Genomic DNA, 21,078 nt, shown 5'->3' on the forward strand with positions numbered 1-21,078 from the left:
TAAGGACAGGAAAAGAGGAAAGGAAACCTGAACTGAGGTGTGGTGGGGGTGTGAACTATTTTCTCTCTTCAGGTTTCCTGTCCTGGATGGGAGGTCCCAAGGGTGAGGGGAAAAGTTGAAATCACAGTGGTGGTGCACCACAAGTCCCAGCAAGCAGCACAGAAAAGCACAGAACCTCTCTGCATGCAGTCACCAGCTAGAGTGGCTGCATACAGGCAGGTTCAGCCCATTCCTGAGCAGCTATAGCGCTGCCATTGGCTGGAGCGTTGTTCCAGCCAATCGCAGCACTGGCAGGGGACGGCAAACACTGGTGTCCCCTGCCTTACCTCGGAGGAGACAGTTGCTGACCGGTTCAGCACCGAATATGCCTATTATCATATGTTTGATATTTATTGACTATGCTCAATTCCATGAGTACCTCCCAAATCTCTACTATTGTCTTTTTTCTCTATCGACATTTGGTGTGTCGTGGGGAGTGCACCGAACCATTAATCCTCAGACCGGTAGAGCCACTGTGCAATATTGAGTTCTGAAAATAGCCGAGCGAGCCGGACCTGCACCTAACTTTGATGGCATATTCCAGCAATCTGAGATGAGACAACTCCTTTAAATCAGTCTATAGTTAACCACCTGCAAGTTTTGAGGTACGTTCACATTTGGTAGATATAATGCAGATTTGCGTCCATCAAATCTGCTTGATTGTACATTACTAGCAAAGTGGATGAGATTTTAAAGGGGTTGGCCAGTTTATATTACTAGCTGGACATGTGCTGTTACCAGCATAAGCATGCAGCTATTAAAAAGCTTTTTTAAAAAGGGGGTCGTCTCACTTCAGTAAAAGTTATGCCCGTCAACCGCTGCTGGATTGCAGGGTGGTCATAACCATGGAAACAAGCAGTGCACAATGAGATGAAAAAAAATAATACGTCAAGCCAGCAAAAGAAGGCAATATGGACAATCACAATACATTAGTAAGTGCCTAACTTTATCTACATGATAAATGCCTTTGGCTGAAGTGAGAGACCCCCTTAAAACTATCACCACTGATATTGGACAGTTTAATATGAATAATTTGTGTTCACACACAGGTCCATTGACTTGCATGCCAGCGCTGCACTCTGAACATGGCCAATGATTGAGGGTTCCAGCCATCAGCGGCCTCCATTCACTTACACTGGGGACAGACAATACGCTAGTTCCCTTTCTTGTCCGCAGTATATGTGAGTGGAGGCTGTAGATGGACAGAACCATTCATCATTGCCCATGTTACAAGTGCAGTGCCGGCATGGAGGTCAGTGGCCCTGAGTGTAATCACAAAATATTCATATTAAACTATTGAATATCAGTGACAACAGTTTAATAATGCTTCTTACTAGATGCATGTGTGCGCTGTTACCAGCACATGTGCAGCTAGCAATATAAACTGGCCAACCCTTTTAAGAAATCTCATGCCATTTTATGCTGCACATCTACACCATGGATTTCACCCTTTGGGAAAGGGGAACTTTCATGGCCATTTCTGTTCCAAAAACTGCATGTAATACATGGCAAAATCTGCAGTGCACTTTTCCGCTCTGTGTGGATTTACCCTTAATGTCTCACCTTGGACAAATGCAAGGATCTGCTCATACTGTTCCTTGGCTTGACTTTCTTTAACCAAATCAATCTTATTTTGTAAAATAAGGATGTGCTTTAGCTTCATGATTTCAATGGCAGCCAGATGTTCAGAGGTCTGGGGCTGAGGACAGGATTCATTACCAGCTGTAGATGCAAAATGAGAAGAGATGGGGTCAGAAGTGATATAGTGCAGGGCATATTATACTTAGACAGGAGGAAAATGGACCACTGAATGTCAGCACAAAAGACTGTTTTCAGTACAATTCAGTAGCATTACAGGACTATCAGGTAATTTCCACTCATTTTAAAGAGGACCTGTTACCACAAAATGCAATCTGAAAGCACCATGCTGTAGAGCAGGAGAAGCCGAGCAGATTGATAGATATTATTGTGGAAAAAGATTCAGTAAAACCTGTAATTTATAGCTCTGCGTTTTCCACCTCCTGTGAACAGCTATCGGTACAGGAGGAGGAGTTATCAGTAATTGACTGCATCATGTGTATAAGTCTGTATACAGAGATAGCTGTCAGTCACTGATAACTCCTCCCCCTGTACCAATAGCTGTTCACAGGAGGTGGAAAAAGCTAAAGATTTAAATGTATAAGTCACAGGTTTTACTGAATCTTTTCCCACAAAACGATATATCAATCTGCTCAGCTATCGCGGCTCTATAAGATTCTGCTTTCAGAATGCATTTTGAAGCAACAGGTCCTCTTTAATATCACTGCTGACACATTTATCACTTAATTGGGTTTTATAAAATAAAGATTTGTTTTCTCGCTCAGAAACAGCCTGTGTCTAAGGCCTCATGCACACGGCCGTGTTCCGCGGCCGAGAGCGGACTGTGGAAACCCGGCTGGGATTCCTGCCGACAGCATGAGCGCACGGCGTCATTGGCTGCTATGACACCGTGCTAGTGTATTACTGGACAGCAGCGGCTGCATGAAGTGCCCGGAGTCATTGGTTGCTGTCAGCAGGAATCCCGGTCGGGTTTCCACGGTCCGCTCTCGGCCGCGGAACGCGGCCGTGTGCATGAGGCCTAATACAACACATCAGCCCTAATTAAGTAAATGCGATTTGGCTTTCTTTGCTCAATCATTTCGCTAATTACTACAAACACTTCCTGTCCAGCATATTTTATGAGACACAACTTCATACTGCTCCCTCCTGCTTGTACAAGCCACAGGGAGAAATCCATCACAACCAGGAGGTAGGGGAGACCAGTAGAAGCTCTATACCTTAGTAACACAGAGTTAAGGGACAGAAATTCTATAGCTGATCAGGAGCCTGACAAAGGCCTGCATGCCACAACATTGCCGTTTTGACTCATGTGCTCCAAATAAAGAGGCTTATACTTTGTTTAGTGGTGCCTTTGACTCGTCTTGCAGTTTGGATATCCTGGGTGGGGAGAGCCATGAGCTCATGAATATGGGGACTCATTGGCAAGGTTTTAGAAAAATGGCTGGGTCAATTAAAGAAAGTGACCCAGCATTTTGCCAAGGGGATGTGTCACTAGTTGCCCCTAGTTAGGACACCATAAAACTGGTGACAGATTCCCTGTCAATAATAGCCTATCATGCACTATAAAAGTACAAGAAAGAATTGCAACACATTTTAATATTTGAATTCGGGTTTTTCCTTAGCTCCCATTGCCACAGGTGTATAAAATCCAGCCCCTAGCCATGCAGTCTGCCTTTACCAACATTTCTGAAAGAATGGGTCATACTAAAGAGTTCACTGAATTCAAACATGGTACTGTAATAAGATGCCACTATTTTAAAATATCTTCCCTCCTATATATATTCTACCAAGTGTGTGTTGTATTATTGAAAAGTGGAAGCATAGGAAGCAGAGCAACTCATCCACGAAGACCAAGTAAAGTTACAGAGGGGTCAGAGTGCTGAGGTACATAGTGCATAAGAGTCACCAGTGCTCTGCTGACTGAACTGCAGAACTACAAACATCCTCTGGCATTAACCTCAGTACAAAAACTGAGCTTCATGGCCCAAAAGCTGTATGCAAGTCACATCACCAAGCGTTGGACAGAGTGGTATACAGCATGCCACCAAGGACTCTCTGGCAGTCTGATGTTTGGTGAATGCCATGGGAATATTACCTGCCTGACTGCATATTATTGTTTACGATTTTTAATGGGATGTAATAAAAGCTGTTGTAGATCTAATGTGCAGATTTCCCAGTACTTGTGTCCATGCAGTGTGTGTCTGTATCTATATAGCCTTGAAAAGTATTCATATCCCTTGAACTTTTCCAAATTTTTTCAAGTTACACCAACAGACTTACAGTAATTGTATTTTATTGGGATGTGATAGACCAACACAAAGTATCAAGTATGTATGAAGTGAAAAGAAAATGATACATGGTTTGCAAAATGTTTAATAAAAATCAGAAAAGTTTGGCGTGCATTTGTATTCAGCCCCTTGTACCCAGATATCCCTAAATAAAATTTAATTGCCTTTAGAAGTCATCTTATCAGTAAACGGAGTTCACCTGTGTGTAATGTATTCTCAATATAACCACAGCTGAATACAAATGCACGCCACACTTTCCAGATTTTTATGCATTAAAAATGTTGAAAGCCATGTATATTTTATTTTCACACATACTTGCTACTGTGTGGTGGTCTATAACATAAATCCCAATAAAAGAAATTTAAGTTTGTGGGTGTAATCTAAAAAAAATAAATTTGGAAATGTTCAAGGGGTATAAATACTTTTTCAAGGCATTGTGTGTATATATATATATATATATATATATATATATATATTCTATATATTAGAGATATAGAGATAGATAGATAGATATATATATATATATATATATATATATATATATATATATATATATCTATCTATCTATCTCAAGGGCCTTTTAGTGATACGTACAAACTCACCTATCAACAATAAGGCAGCGTCCATAACAGCTGCACCGTTCAGCATAGTTGCCATCAAAATATCGTGACCTGGGCAATCCACAAAAGACACATGCCTGAAACACAGGGGAAGACAGAATTACTCAAAGGTACAATCATGGAAAAGTATAGCTTTGAAAATAAAAATGTGCACATCTCCAGTGCCCTATAGAAATGAATAGACTGGCGGCGCACTTTTAGGGGGGCTCCACAGGGTACAGAGCCCCCTGTTCTCATGATCAGTGGGGGTCTCACTGGCAGGACCCCCACCGATCTGATTGTTATGCCATATCCCGTGGATAGGGAATAACATGTTATATACAGAATACGCCTTTAAAGGGGTTGTCTGGGATCGGGAAGATTGGTGTGTATGGACAACAGCACTCATGCCTCCCCTAGCTTTACCAGACAATTCTTACGCCACTTTTGCCATTGAAAAAAATCCCAGTCGGAAGTGCTGTTTTTCTTACAGTCAGTGACGCACCGGGTCCCTTTGTGCCGAGCAAGGCCTCTTCTTTCACCCAGCGGTGAGGCAGTAAAACTGCTAGGGCAGCGCTAAAGCCCATCAGAGCCGGTGACGTCACTGAACACACTGCCAGGCGGAAGCCTCCGCCCGTCAGCGTGTTGTAAACAAAAGGAGATGCTCCGATGCTAGCATCAGGGGGGCTGCCTGGGTGAAAATATGGGTATGTCCAGGTTCAGCTCTGAACCCGGACAACCCCTTTAAGGATAGCTAGTAAGGTTACAGTAAAATTCGTAATTATTGGCTGCTTACTAATTAGAGTCACCCACAACTCTGTCTGACCCAGTGTATTTGCTTACATCAAAACGGTTACTTACCTGACCAATTTAAAGTTGCCCTTAGTGTTGGGTATATCTGTAGGGAATTCGTCAGGGGTGCTGCTGCCGCAGGAACGGTAGCATTCGGGGCGAGAACAGCTGGGGTCATCGAGTTTGTAGATCTGCAATGCCAACAGTCATTAGTAACAGAGCATGTCCGAGCAATGAGATACAAGTCAAACTTCTACCAATGATATTATTAGCTTCTTCTTTAGTATTTGGTCTAACGGTTCACTTCTAACTTTAGGTTACATTTGGAAAGATAGCAATTACAGACTACAGGAAACACTGTGCTATCTAGTCATAGTTAAAGGGGTTGTCTTCTCCTTTTATATATTTGACCGGAGTTGTGCTGCTGTCAGACATGAATGGTAGCAACGTTGCAGTGACCAGATCCATTCACTACACACAAAGAACAGCGCGCAGCTACTTCTAAACAGCAGACTGCCGGGTATGTGACATCAGACCCCCAATAATGACAAATTCATCCTGAGGATAGGCCATGAACATAAAAGGAGTGGACACCCCCTGTAAGTGACAGCGGCTGTACATATAGGCAGATCATTTTATCTTGTCAGTTAAATTAGTATCTTACATGCAAGAACAATCAAACCCCAAAAGAGTAGAAGGTGCACTGATACCATTAAGACTTTGGCTTTTTATTGTCATGGGCTACTGACTCCGTATACAGTAAAACAGGGTTACAATAAAACCAAATTGTACAAAATGCTAGTGATGGCATTATGTGTGACTGCATCAACATCAGTGATGCATGATTTTCTGCATTGCAGCAGCCTGTAGTCTGGCATTCTCAAGCCAATGAGGTTTATTATGAACAAGTGATAGAGGTAAAATAGGTCTAATTATTTAAAGGGTTATCCCATCGTTTTCATACAAGTTCTGAAAGGTGAATAATAGCCATTTTGTATGTAATGTATGTATACATCATTCCAATACAAGTGAATTGGGCAGAGGACCATTATGCACACTACAGCGCCATTCAGAGGGGAGACTTGGAGACCCTTGGTTTGTGAGAGGTCCCAGCAATCTGCTATTTATCTCCTATCCCTATAACCTATACTTTGTACAATAACGGCATTAAAGGAATTCTGTCAGCACGATTCTGGACCATTATTATTACTACATGAGTAGTACTGCAGATATGGAGTCCAGATCACCATTTTTATTTTCCTACTTCCCCTGCTGTCAGCACTCCGAGCTGCACTGAAATACACCGTCAGGACTGCTGTGCACGAGCAAGAGCCTTCTCCATTATGTTGGCACAGCATAATAGTCCAGACAGCATTTTAGCGCTGTTCATTGCCGACAGTAGGAGAACAAGGGGCGATAGGAAAGTAAAAGATGGTAATCTGGACTCCTTATAGTACTGCAGATAATAGTCCAAGATCATGGTGACAGACTCCCTTGAATAGTGGGACAACCCATCTGGTTCGCCTTCCTAGGGGTGCACCGAAATTCCGGCGGCCGAAAATGGGCCTAATCCATTTCGGCCGATATTGGTACATATCGGCAGAAAATATGGTTGGTTATATACAGGGCTTTTTTTCTGGCGGAACGCACCGGAACGGCGTTCCGCCACCTTTTGACATCGCAGCCTGCCATGCTCCAGCATGGCAGGCTGCGATGTATCAGCGGGGAGGGACTGGGAGGAGGAGCTGGGGGCCGGTGCGTTCACTGTGCTCCGGCCCCCAGCTCCAGTAGTTATAAAAGGTGTACAATTAATAAGGATTCTATTCATGAGGCCCCCTCTGCAGTAGAACATTCAATATAGCCACATCCTACTCACAGGGCTGTTATCTTAATGCTGGCCGGCCGGGCAGACGAGCGGCAGCGTCACGACTGACGTAATGTGCCCGGCCTACTTTCTGAATGAAGGAGGCGGCGCAGGCATGTGACATCAGTCGTGACGCTGCCGCTCGTCAGCATTAAGATAACAGCCCTGTGAGTAGGATGTGGCTATATTGAATGTTCTACTGCAGAGGGGGCCTCATGAATAGAATGCTTATTAATTGTACACATTTTATAACTAGTCTGTACTGGAGCGGCAATGGGGGGGGGGGGGGGTCTGTGGATGGCACAATCACTTGTGTATGAGGAAGCACCATGTTATATAATATGATTTATTAAATTCATGAAAAAGAATTATTAATAAAATCATTTAAAAAAAGTATTTTAAAAGTATTTGGGCAAAAAGGCAGTTTCGGTTTTCGGTCAAGGGCATCCTGAATTTTCAGTTTCGGACCAGAATTTTCATTTCGGTGCACCCCTACTCAAAACCTTCTACCCTTATAAGCATAATACAGTATTTTCTATGCCTGTCCAATAATCCAGAATATTTCACAATTTGGCAGCTATCAGGTCTTGGGAATGCAAGATAAATGGAATGATAGTACATATAGGTATCACATATACAGGTAATCAAGATAAACTCACCTTAGCATTGGCATATCCCAGCTTGATGGTGATATTTCTCTCAAGTTCGTTCTTAAATCGGACAGTGTGCACACCAGAAATTGCTTTTACTACGGTAGATTTACCATGGGCTACATGACCAATGGTACCTAGAACAGAAGAACTGACTGTTAAAGAAAGGTCAAAAACATAAAAACCATCACAGTATGTGGTGTAGTTGCCCATAGCAACCAGTCTCCAACTTTCATTTTCCAAAGGAGCGCTGAAAAACCAGGCGGAATCTGATTGGTTGCTATGGACAACTAAGCGTGTTTTCTTTTACACCACTTTTGATAAATATCCTCCATCGGGCCAAAGGACAGAAAGTTTTGTGTGGTCGTGGATGATAAAAAAAAAAATATTACCTATATTAATTGTGGCTTGTCTGCTGATAATTTCAGGTGAAAGGGGAGTCAACTTGGAGACATCCTGTAAAAAAAAAAAAAACAACATTATAAAAAGGAATATGAATAAATTATATAAAAAAATATTGTTGCTGAGCTCTCCAATCAGAACATTGACCCTTTGGCAATACCCCTTTTCTTACACAGAACCTGATGAAGGTTACATATGATTCTTCCAGGGACTGTCATCAGCTGATGTAATATTCCATGGCGGCCATTCACAATACGACAGCTGCTGTCACAGAATGGTGCTACATTGTGGCTCAGAGGCAAGTCCATAGTGAGGGTCTCCCCCTATAATAACAGGGCACATCTCCTTTTTACTTCAGGTGTGACTAAGAAGTGATGCTGCATTCATTGTAAAGGAGACCCTACTTGCCCTGACTTTCGCGCTCATTTACAAAAGTGGATCCCTGTTTTTTTTATGTACAAAAGTGGCAAATGATTGCTCAAGAATTACCATTCTCAGCGCCCTTTAGAAAAGTGTGTGAGGGCTTAGCGGAAGTAGCCCTGAAAGTCAGTTTTCCTTTACATCAATTTTAATAAATCTCCCCCAGAGTTTTTACAAATTTGCAGGGGAAAAAAAATAAAAAAAATTATGAGTTTCAAGTGTTTTTCATAGTGCACCATCTCACGTAATGTGGATTTCAGCACCGCTATATATAATGGACAATATATCACCAACAAGCGGCCTCCAGTGAGAAGTGACCAGCTGACGAGGGGAACGCTATTCATAGATTACAGGTCACAGAAAATGTCACACCTAGGCCTAACAATGTGGCTCAGGCTCGACGGAAATGAAAAGACTGGTATCAGCAGGGTCACAACAAGCTATACAGAAGATTCAGGAACATTAATAATCTGCGCTCCTTTGGATGCAACATAAATGAAGATTTTTCCCATAGAACTCAATGGAGACCAAAAGTTACATCTGTGTATATAGAGCCATGTAAATACTGCCATACTGGTGCCACTTCCATCATATAAACTGCTGGCCAGAACAGCAGGTTTTGAAACAGAACACACATGGAATTCATATAGTACCAGTATGGAACATCTTCTCGAATCCATAAAGAAGGACATGGATCCAGAACCTGTATAGATCAAACATGGTACCATACAGACATCCAGAGATGTATTCTGCCCCAGTGACATTATAAGGAGTATGCACAGAATGATCATGTATAGTCCACTTTCCATCACTGCTATACACAGATCACACGCAAACAGCCGCCACATTTATACTATCCCGAAATTAGGAGTACTAGTGGCACCAATGGGATATTTCTAGTCAGCACTTTATGCAGCTCGTCTTGCGACTAGTGCCTCATATCAACACTCTGTACAGAACACAATCATTACTATGTAGCGATTATATCAGTAACCTCAGATTGCAACACTTACTGCTCCAAGTACTCCAGCCTTGTGCCAATTTCACACGAGCACGTTCAGTCTGTGACATACACTCCATGTGACAGCAGAATGAGCACTGCTCCTGATTTCTAAGGCGGCGTGTTCCTGCTTCACCTGGGGTGTACTGAACTGTACTGACAGCATTATGTGTGGTACAATTCAGTACACACAGCACTATAAATTGTAAGCAGCTCCAGTCTGGGAAATACCGCTGTCACCTGAAGCCAATTTCACAGACTGAAAACACTTGTGTCAAATTGGCCTAAGGATCTGTTCACATTTGCATCAGAGAGCTGCACTATTCTTCCGCTCAAAATGACAGACATCAAGATGGAAACACAGAGGGCCCATAAGTCAGTGGGGTCCGTCTGGCGCAATTGCATCCCAGGATGGATCCAGCGCTCCCATTATTTAAATTTTGAAGAGCAGAACGTTGAATGTGAAGAGCAGAACGTTGTCTTCTGTGGTCCATGTCCATTGTAAAAAGATGAACCGCACGTTTGTAGACCGTTTGACAAGGCAGAAGACCGAAACAGTGTTTTTCATCTGGTTAAAATGATGGCAATACAGTCAGGTCCATAAATATTGGGACGGACACAATTCTAACATTTTTGGCTCTATATACCACCACAATGGATTTGAAATGAAACAAACAAGATGTGCTTTAACTGCAGACTGTCAGCTTTAATTTGAGGGTATTTACATCCAAATCAGGTGAACGGTGTAGGAATTACAACAGTTTGCATATGTGCCTCCCACTTGTTAAGGAACCAAAATTAATGGGACAATTGGCTTCTCAGCTGTTCCATGGCCAGGTGTGTGTTATTCCCTCATTATCCCAATTACAATGAGCAGATAAAAGGTCCAGAGTTCATTTCAAGTGTGCTATTTGCATTTGGAATCTGTTGCTGTCAACTCTCAAGATGAGATCCAAAGAGCTGTCACTATCAGTGAAGCAAGCCATCATTAGGCTGAAAAAACACAACAAACCCATCAGAGAGGGAGCAAAAATTAGGCGTAGCCAAAACAACTGTTTGGAACATTCTTAAAAAGAAGGAACGCACCGGTGAGCTCAGCAACACCAAAAGACCCGGAAGACCACGGAAAACAACTGTGGTGGATGACCGAAGAATTCTTTACCTGGTCAAGAAAACACCCTTCACAACAGTTGGCCAGATCAAGAACACTCTCCAGGAGGTAGGTGTATGTGTGTCAAAGTCAACAATCAAGAGAAGACGTCACCAGAGTGAATACAGGGGGTTCACCACAAAATGTAAACCATTGGTGAACCTCAAAAAACAGGAAGGCCAGATTAGAGTTTGCCAAAACATCTAAAAAAGCCTTCACAGTTCTGAAAAAAAAACATCCTATGGACAGATGGGACCAAGATCAACTTATACCAGAGTGATGGGGAGAGAAGAGTATGGAGAAGGAAAGGAACTGCTCATGAGCCTAAGCATACCACCTCATCAGTGAAGCATGGTGGTGGTAGTGTCATGGCGTGGGCATGTATGGCGGCCAATGGAACTGGTTCTCTTGTATTTATTGATGATGTGACTGCTGACAAAAGCAGCAGGATGAATTCTGAAGTGTTTCGGGCAATATTATCTGCTCATATTCAGCCAAATGCTTCTAACTCATTGGATGGTGCTTCACAGTGCAGATGGACAATGACCCAAAGCATACTTCAAAAGCAACCAAAGAGTTTTTTAAAGGGCTCATTCAGACGGCCATATGCTATCCGCAAAAATACTGAATGCTATCTGTTTTTTTGCGGATCCAATGGGACCATGTCCTGATTTTCACAGACAAGTATAGGACATGTTTCATTTGTTTTGCTGAACTGTGGAATAGAAAAGGGCCCCATAGAAGTGAATGGGTCAGCATCTAATCCGCAACTAAACGGATCCGCATTTTTGTGGATAACATATGACCATCTGAATGAGTCTTAAGGGAAAGAAGTGGAAAGTTATGCAATGGCCAAGTCAATCACCTGACCTGAATCCGATTGAGCATGCATTTCACTTGCTGAAGACAAAACTGAAGGGGAAATGCCCCAAGAACAAGCAGGAGCTGAAGACAGTTGCAGTAGAGGCCGGGCAGAACATCACCAGGGATGAAACCCAGCGTCTGGTGATGTCTATGCGTTCCAGATTTCCGGCTGTAATTGACTGCAAAGGATTTGCAACCAAGTATTAAAAAGTGAAAGTTTGATTTACGATTATCATTCTGTCCCATTACTTTTGGTCCCTTAACAAGTGGGAGGCAGAGATGCAAACTGTTCTAATTCCTACACTGTTCACCTGATTTGGATGTAAATACCCTCAAATTAAAGCTGACAGTCTGCAGTTAAAGCACATCTTGTTCGTTTCATTTCAAATCCATTGTGGTGGTGTATACAGCCAAAAATGTTAGAATTGTATTGATGTCCCAATATTTATGGAGCTGACTGTAGAACCCAACGCTGTAGCCATCCAGTTGCATGTGTGCCTCAAATGTATGGTAAAAAGATGGTGTGAGCTTTTATATGGGCCAACAGTTGGAGCAATTATTGGGACTAAGTGCTTCTAGGAAAACTAATTCCTGATAACTGCCCTGTGTAAAGGGGCTGCCAATCGCCCGATGCATGAACGAAACGCTCATTCATCAAGTGATGGCATCGCTGATGCAGACACCTAAATCATTGTTCCTGCCCATCAGATCATTCTGTCTAAACAGCAATCTGCTGCCCAGAAATACTTATTGTCCATGAGGATGAGCGACCACAGGGGCGATCACTGGTCCCATACAGGCGAGATGATTGCTGCACGTAAATGTGATGAGCAGGCAATTATGAAGGAATGGTTCGTTCCCAATAATTGCCTGCTGTGTTGGCTTGCATGAAACAAAAAAAAAAAAAAAAAACCTTTAGACCGTAATGTAAAAACAATGACACCCCAGCTGGTGGTTGCAGGACAACTGTCCAATATTGTGCTCGGCAGAGCGGGAAACAGCTTTGTATTCTCACTTGCCCATTGCCATATTTCCCCACAGGGTTGTGCGGTCCACTTCATCGCAGAAAGAAGGACCAGTAGAAAGTCCCATTCTTAGAATCAGCGACTGTCCCAGAGCTTGATCCTCCACTGGTAATTCATTCCAGGCCAAGGCTCTGTTCACACCTGCACTGAATGCCCGGGTTAGGCCTCATTCACATGTCCATGATAAGATGGTCTGAGATTCATCTGTGAAGAATCCACGTGTCCTTTTTTTGCTCTCCATGTGTTATCTGTGTTCCTCGAATACTGCACAGCTGAAAATTTTCAAAACACTTAATGGTCCGTGAAACACAAATGGCATCCAAGTTGCCTGAGTCTTTTTTTTTTATAGACTGCAATGGGCGGGATGGATCCATAAACACAGACACTATGGCAGGCTTCCATGCTAAAACCACAGACCGTGCTAAAACACTGGTGTGTGAATACACACATGAAAATTTATGAGGACGTGTGCCGTCTGCGAGCATATCATAAGATGAAGAGGGTCGCAGCAGCATTTACGGGTCCGTTCCTTCAGGCAGTATTGTGGCGGTGCCAGCAGTGATGGGTACCAGTCCGCAGTACCCCCAAACTTCACAAACGTATGAAAGACTCCCAGGTCTTCAAGCAATTCTGATTTATTCACCAAATAGTGTGACGTTTCAACCTTCCGTGGTCTTTGTCAGCGATGCTAGAAGAGCTGGGAGTGCTGCAGTCTTTCCTACGTTTGTGGAGAGTGGAGAACACGGCCTGCACAAGGGACAGAACCCATTATAAGTGATCATCCGACATCAGCAGAATCGTCTTCCAGCTACATTATTCCGTCATGTACACCAGAAGACAGGCAATGGTTTATCACAGGCGTTGATAGAAGATGAAAAGCTGCCTGTATTATGGTGTACATGACGGAATTATAAAGCTGAAGACGTTTATGCTGAGATATGAGGATTGTTTTTTTTTTGTTCATCTGAAGTGGGGGGAACCAGCCCATTATGACAGTCTGGTCCGATCCACATTGAAACAAGTGATCACTGATGCCATCAGTGTGGTCTGATTTGGGGGGGGGGGGGGCACTGGTTTTTGATATGGGACTAATCCAGGACAGGTGATCAATATCGGATCTGTTGGGTTTCCGGCTTCCAGCAGTCATAGTAGAAAATCAAGGGGACTTCCAGCAGTCTGGCACATGAGGGGTCCATCAAAATTCCATCACATGACTGGAAGTATATATCACTGCATGCTGTGCTATTATGGGCAGCATTTTTTTTGGAATTTGCAAATGCCTCCAATTAAGAAATTCCTTATTACCCACTATTTACAGTGGCACAGCAGTATACGCTCCATGTATTCCATGCCTGACCACAGGGATCGCGTTCATAAGAAGCCCGTACACAGAAGCGTATTTCTGAGGAGGAGCGTCAACAGTTATCAGGTGACCTGCTGGCAGATCCAAGCCCCTGTGCCCACCTAGGTGCCAGACCTGAGCCACTGCTCTGCTTACCCATAGGCCATCTGAGTCCCTCCTCTGCTATACTCAATTATAGGCCAGCTAGATGCAGACCTGAGCCCCTGCTCTGCTCACCCATAGGCCAGCTAGATGCAGACCTGAGCCCCTGCTCTGCTCACCCATAGGCCAGCTAGATGCAGACCTGAGCCCCTGCTCTGCTCACCCATAGGCCAGCTAGATGCAGACCTGAGCCCCTGCTCTGCTCACCCATAGGCCAGCTAGATGCAGACCTGAGCCCCTGCTCTGCTCACCCATAGGCCACCTAGATGCAGACCTGATCCCCTGCTCTGCTCACCCATAGGCCAGCTAGATGCAGACCTGATCCCCTGCTCTGCTCACCCATAGGCCACCTAGATGCAGACCTGATCCCCTGCTCTGCTCACCCATAGGCCACCTAGATGCAGACCTGATCCCCTGCTCTGCTCACCCATAGGCCACCTAGATGCAGACCTGATCCCCTGCTCTGCTCACCCATAGGCCAGCTAGATGCAGACCTGATCCCCTGCTCTGCTCACCCATAGGCCAGCTAGATGCAGACCTGATCCCCTGCTCTGCTCACCCATAGGCCAGCTAGATGCAGATCTGAGCCCCTGCTCTGCTCACCCATAGGCCACCTAGATGCAGACCTGAGCCCCTGCTCTGCTCACCCATAGGCCACCTAGATGCAGACCTGAGCCCCTGCTCTGCTCACCCATAGGCCACCTAGATGCAGACCTGAGCCCCTGCTCTGCTCACCCATAGGCCAGCTAGATGCAGACCTGAGCCCCTGCTCTGCTCACCCATAGGCCAGCTAGATGCAGACCTGAGCCCCTGCTCTGCTCACCCATAGGCCAGCTAGATGCAGACCTGAGCCCCTGCTCTGCTCACCCATAGGCCAGCTAGATGCAGACCTGAGCCCCTGCTCTGCTCACCCATAGGCCAGCTAGATGCAGACCTGAGCCCCTGCTCTGCTCACCCATAGGCCAGCTAGATGCAGATCTGAGCCCCTGCTCTGCTCACCCATAGGCCACTTAGATGCAGACCTAAAACCCTGCTCTGCTCACCCATAGGCCACCTAGATGCAGATCTGAGCCCCTGCTCTGCTCACCCATAGGCCACTTAGATGCAGACCTAAAACCCTGCTCTGCTCACCCATAGGCCACCTAGATGCAGATCTGAGCCCCTGCTCTGCTCACCCATAGGCCAGCTAGATGCAGACCTGATCCCCTGCTCTGCTCACCCATAGGCCAGCTAGATGCAGCTCTGAGCCCCTGCTCTGCTCACCCATAGGCCAGCTAGATGCAGACCTGAGCCCCTGCTCTGCTCACCCATAGGCCACCTAGATGCAGACCTGAGCCCCTGCTCTGCTCACCCATAGGCCAGCTAGATGCAGATCTGAGCCCCTGCTCTGCTCGCCCATAGGCCAGCTAGATGCAGATCTGAGCCCCTGCTCTGCTCGCCCATAGGCCAGCTAGATGCAGATCTGAGCCCCTGCTCTGCTCACCCATAGGCCACCTAATGACTAGCTCTCAGAAGAGCCACACATGGTGGACGTGGCTGAGCCTGTGGTGCAGATGCCGGCAGCACACGAGGTACGAGCAGATACGCAGCAGCCGGCATGGTGCAGTCATGTGTTCTCAGCACACCCCCGGCTCAGTGGATGTGGCTCGGGCAGCGGCTCTCCAGTCTCTTCCGGCAGCAGAAGGCCGCAAATACACAGAAGCTCACCAGAGAAGTCAGGTCTTGCTTAGACAAGTGAGGCTGCCCCAGAGTCACTCCCGGCTCGTCACCCGCCATCTTGCTAAAGAGGAAGTCACTAGCAGACTACTGCCAATCCCAGAATTCTCACTGAACTCACTTCCGGGAACAGCTGCGTTTCACGCCTCGTCTTGACTTTGCAGAAACGCCTTTTTCCGGGCATTGGTTGGACAAGTGATTGGTGGAGCAACTGTGACGTCACGGACAAGAGGCGTGTGGACAGAGATTGCACCCTTTCAGCGCCGTGCGGGTTGTGTAGTCATTCATTATTCGGCTCTGCTCTCTCTCACAGCTGAGTGGTCTGCGGGTTAGTGACCCGGAAGTAGTTCGTGCTCACCCCTAAAGCCTACACCCTGGCTTCAGTGGCACACCGCAGATGATGCAATCCTACCACTCAGCTACAGTTCTTTATTCATGGGTCTAAATAAAATAAAAAGTTGTCAGCCGTTGTAAAAACACATGGAAACCTCATTAAGAGCACTAAACCAGACTTTCTCTTTTATATATTTAATATGCATGTAGTATTATATTAACTTTATGAGATATTGCCATGTTGTGCCCCCATTGGTCTGGCTGCAGAAATCAGTTTTTGCTTTGATCCACTACCAAAATACCCAAAAGGTTGGCCAGTGTTTCCTGGAATAGATAATGAAAACGCAGCAACTTTCTGACTTTGTGTTCTTACACTTTAGTACAAATAGGTTACACAAAACATAGACATACACATGAACAGTAATAAAATGTACTATGTTAAATAGACCCGGAGAGGAAGTAAAAACCCACTCAGTGTACATGAACACACCAACCAACAAGAATAAACTGATATTAAACGGGTATATAATCCAAAATTAAATCCTTTATTGAATAAATAACACATAGACGAGACATGAAACAACAGATAAAAAATGGCTACATCTGAGGAGACATATTAACATAAGTAAGACATGGGGAGGGGGAGGGGGAGTATGCAATATAAAAGAGGAGGTAGAGAAAAGGAGTATAGTACCTCACTGATTTCTGTATGTATTCCTGCAACCACAGGTATTCAGTAAGGGGGAAAACACCTAGAAAATGCTAAAGTGCAAGTGCTAAATGGCAAACACCATATCAGTAAGTGGTTGCAGATTACACCGCAACATGTGGATGTGTAATGGTTCCAAAATATGGGACCATATAACAGCCAGCAAAGAAGTTAAAGTGCAAGTGCATAGAAAGTCACCATATCAATGGTCAAATACCACCATTATAGCTGTGGTGACAGCTTAACCTCCATATACATACAAAACTGGCTCAGGTGCACAGCAAACATCCACCTGTGGATAACGCAAGTGGGTATAACTGAGCGCCTAGCGCCAAAGAGCACATCCCTCAAAGTCCACAACAATATAGCATATCTACATACCCATGATATGGAGATATACACCTCAGGAGAGCCACATAACCCCGACGCGCGTTTCGGCGGATGCCTTCCTCTGGGGATGCCTTCCTCTCTCACCCCCAGAGGAAGGCATCCACCGAAAGGTGCGTCGGGGTTACGTGGCTCTCCTGAGGTTTATATCTCCATATCATGGGTATGTAGATATGCTATATTGTTGTGGACTTTGAGGGATGTGCTCTTTGGCGCTAGGTGCTCAGCTGTACCCACTTGCGTTATCCACAGGTGGATGTTTGCTGTGCACCTGAGCCAGTTTTGCATGTATTTGGAGGTTAAGCTGTCACCACAGCTATAATGGTGGTATTTGACCATTGATATGGTGACTTTCTAATTCTATGCACTTGCACTTTAACTTCTTTGCTGGCTGTTATATGGTCCCATATTTCGGAACCATTACACATCCACATGTTGCGGTGTAATCTACAACCACTTACGGATATGGTGTTTTGCCATTTAGCACTTGCACTTTAGCATTTTCTAGTTTTTTCCCCCCCCTTACTGAATACCTGTGGTTGCAGGAATACATACAGAAATCAGTGAGGTACTATACTCCTTTTTTCTACCTCCTCTTTTATATTGCATACTCCACTCCCCCTCCCCATGTCTTACTTATGTTAATGTCTCCTCAGATGTAGCCATTTTTTATCTGTTGTTTCATGTCTCGTCTATGAGTTATTTATTCAATAAAGGATTTAATTTTGATGATGTACCCGTTTAATCTCAGTTTATTCTTGTTGGTTGGTGTGTTCTTACACTTTAGTAGGATATTTGCTTGCTGTCAGTGAATGGAAACTCTTACAGGGGCTGCTTCCATGATTAGTTACAATGTTTCAGAGTAGCTAAACCACACCATTTTGTAGTCCAGCTCACATTTCAGTTCATTCTTAACCTTGGATAAGTCTGTTCCTGGAGGGGGGTTTCTAGTCTCTGGATGTACAGTCGTGGCCAAAAGTTTTGAGAATTACATAAATATTGGAAATTGGAAAAGTTGCTGCTTAAGTTTTTATAATAGCAATTTGCATATACTCCAGAATGTTATGAAGAGTGATCAGATGAATTGCATAGTCCTTCTTTGCCATGAAAATTAACGGACCTCATTAAAGGACCTGCTGAGATCATTTCAGTAATCGTCTTGTTAACTCAGGTGAGAATGTTGACGAGCACAAGGCTGGAGATCATTATGTCAGGCTGATTGGGTTAAAATGGCAGACTTGACCTGTTAAAAGGAGGGTGATGCTTGAAATCATTGTTCTTCCATTGTTAACCATGGTGACCTGCAAAGAAACGCATGCAGCCATCATTGCGTTGCATACAAATGGCTTCACAGGCAAGGATATTGTGGCTACTAAGATTGCACCTCAATCAACAATTTATAGGATCATCAAGAACTTCAAGGAAAGAGATTCAATTCTTGTTAAGAAGACTTCAGGGCATCCAAGAAAGTCCAGCAAGGGCCAGGATCGTCTCCTAAAGAGGATTCAGCTGCGGGATCGGAGTGCCACCAGTGCAGAGCTTGCTCAGGAATGGCAGCAGGCAGGTGTGAGCGCATCTGCACGCGAGGCGAAGACTTTTGGAAGATGGCCTGGTGTCAAGAAGGGCAGCAAAGAAGCCACTTCTCTCCAAAAAAAACATCAGGGACAGATTGATCTTCTGTAGAAAATATGGTGAATGGACTGCTGAGGACTGGGGCAAAGTCATATTCTCCGATGAAGCCTCTTTCCGATTGTTTGGGGCATCAGGAAAACGGCTTGTCCGGAGAAGAAAAGGTGAGCGCTACCATCAGTCCTGTGTCATGCCAACAGTAAAGCACCCTGAGACCATTCATGTGTGGGGTTGCCTCCAATCCAAGGGAGTGGGCTCACTCACAATTTTGCCCAAAAACACAGCCATGAATAAAGAATGGTACCAAAACACCCTCCAACAGCAACTTCTTCCAACAATCCAACAACAGTTTAGTGAAGAACAATGCATTTTCCAGCACGATGGAGCACCGTGCCATAAGGCAAAAGTGATAACTAAGTGGCCCGGAGACCAAAACGTTGACATTTTGGGTCCATGGCCTGGAAACTCCCCAGATCTTAATCCAATTGAGAACTTGTGGTCAATCCTCAAGAGGCGGGTGGACAAACAAAAACCCACTAATTCTGACAAACTCCAAGAAGTGATTATGAAAGAATGGGTTGCTATCAGTCAGGAATTGGCCAAGAAGTTGATTGAGAGCATGCCCAGTCGAATTGCAGAGGTCCTGAAAAAGAAGGGCCAACACTGCAAATACTGACTCTTTGCATAAATGTCATGTAATTGTCGATAAAAGTCTTTGAAACGTATGAAGTGCGTGTAATTATATTTCACTACATCACAGAAACAACTGAAGCAAAGATCTAAAAGCAGTGTAGCAGCAAACTTTGTGAAAACTAATATTTGTGTCATTCTCAAAACTTTTGTCCACGACTGTACAGTAAGGCCTCTTTCACACTTCTTCTGTCTCCGTGATGACATCCGTGACAAGATGGTCAGTGGTTTATCTGTCAAGATGTCCCTGAAGGGTCCGTGTTTGGTCCTCCCTGCGTCATCCTTATTCCATGTGCACTGCTAGGCTGAAAATGATTTCCCAAGTATCTGCTATGAATGTTCTGTGAAAATCACTGATACAACCCGGATGCCAACTGTGTTCTTTCCATACCTCCCAACTTTTGAAAAACAGAAAGAGGGACAATATGCGCAGCGTGCTATGTGCGCCGTTGCAATTTTTACTAGGCCACACCTCTAACTCCGCCCAAATCATAATTATACACACACAGTCCCCGTAACCCCATAGGGACACAGCCTTATTTCACCTTAAGGCCCCATGCACACGGCCGTTGTTCACAGCCGTGTGCGGGCCGTGGAACCGCGGCCTGGATCCCTCCTGAGGGCAGGAGCGCACTGCGTCACTGGTTGCTATGACGCTGTGCGCTCCCTGCTGCCGGCACAGTACAGTAATACACTGGTACGATCTATACCAGTGTATTACTGTACTGTGCCGGCAGCAGGGGGCGCACGGCGTCATAGCAACCAGTGACGCCGTGCGCTCCTGCTCTCAGGAGGGATCCAGGCCGCGGTTCCACGGCCCGCACACGGCTGTGAACAACGGCCGTGTGCATGGGGCCTAAGGACCAGGCAATTTTTTGCAAATCTGACCAGTGTCACTTTAAGTGCTGATAACTTTAAAACACTTTGACTTATCCAGGCCATTCTGAGATTGTTTTTTCGTCACATATTGTACTTCATGACACTGGTAAAATGAAGTAAAAAAAAAAATATTTTTTTGCACAAAAAAATACCTAATTTACCAAAAATTTAGAATAATTAGCAAATTTCAAAGTTTCAGTTTCTATACTTCTGTAATACATAGTAATACCCCCCAAAATTGTGATGACTTTACATTCCCCATATGTCTACTTCATGTTTGAATTATTTTGGGAATGATATTAAATTTTTTGGGGATGTTAAAAGGCTTGAAATCTTGAAATTTTCAGAAATTTACAAAAACCCAATTTTTAGGGACCAGTTCAAATCTGAAATCACTTTGCGAGGCTTACATAATAGAAACCACCCAAAGATGACCCCATCTAAGAAACTACACCCCTCAAGGTATTCAAAACTGATTTTACATACGTTGTTAACCCTTTAGGTGTTGCACAAGAGTTATTGGCAAATGGGGATGAAAT

General features: G+C 44.5%; 1 protein-coding gene across 1 annotated transcript in view; it reads right to left on the reverse strand.

The window, feature by feature from the left end:
* EIF2S3 (eukaryotic translation initiation factor 2 subunit gamma) overlaps nucleotides 1-15,998 on the reverse strand; it is a 28,958-nt gene extending 12,960 nt beyond the window's left edge. The window contains exons 1-6 of the mRNA XM_044283947.1: nucleotides 15,904-15,998; nucleotides 8,224-8,287; nucleotides 7,841-7,968; nucleotides 5,387-5,508; nucleotides 4,529-4,623; nucleotides 1,603-1,761 (exon numbers count right to left, since the gene is read on the reverse strand). Coding sequence (XP_044139882.1) covers nucleotides 1,603-1,761; nucleotides 4,529-4,623; nucleotides 5,387-5,508; nucleotides 7,841-7,968; nucleotides 8,224-8,287; nucleotides 15,904-15,972 — 637 coding nt within the window. The 5' untranslated portion in view covers nucleotides 15,973-15,998. The remainder of the gene's footprint in view (nucleotides 1-1,602; nucleotides 1,762-4,528; nucleotides 4,624-5,386; nucleotides 5,509-7,840; nucleotides 7,969-8,223; nucleotides 8,288-15,903) is intronic.
* Between the last annotated feature and the right edge of the window lie 5,080 nt (nucleotides 15,999-21,078).

Source organism: Bufo gargarizans, chromosome 3, assembly GCF_014858855.1.
Source record: "Bufo gargarizans isolate SCDJY-AF-19 chromosome 3, ASM1485885v1, whole genome shotgun sequence".
NCBI classification, from domain to species: Eukaryota; Metazoa; Chordata; class Amphibia; order Anura; family Bufonidae; genus Bufo; species Bufo gargarizans.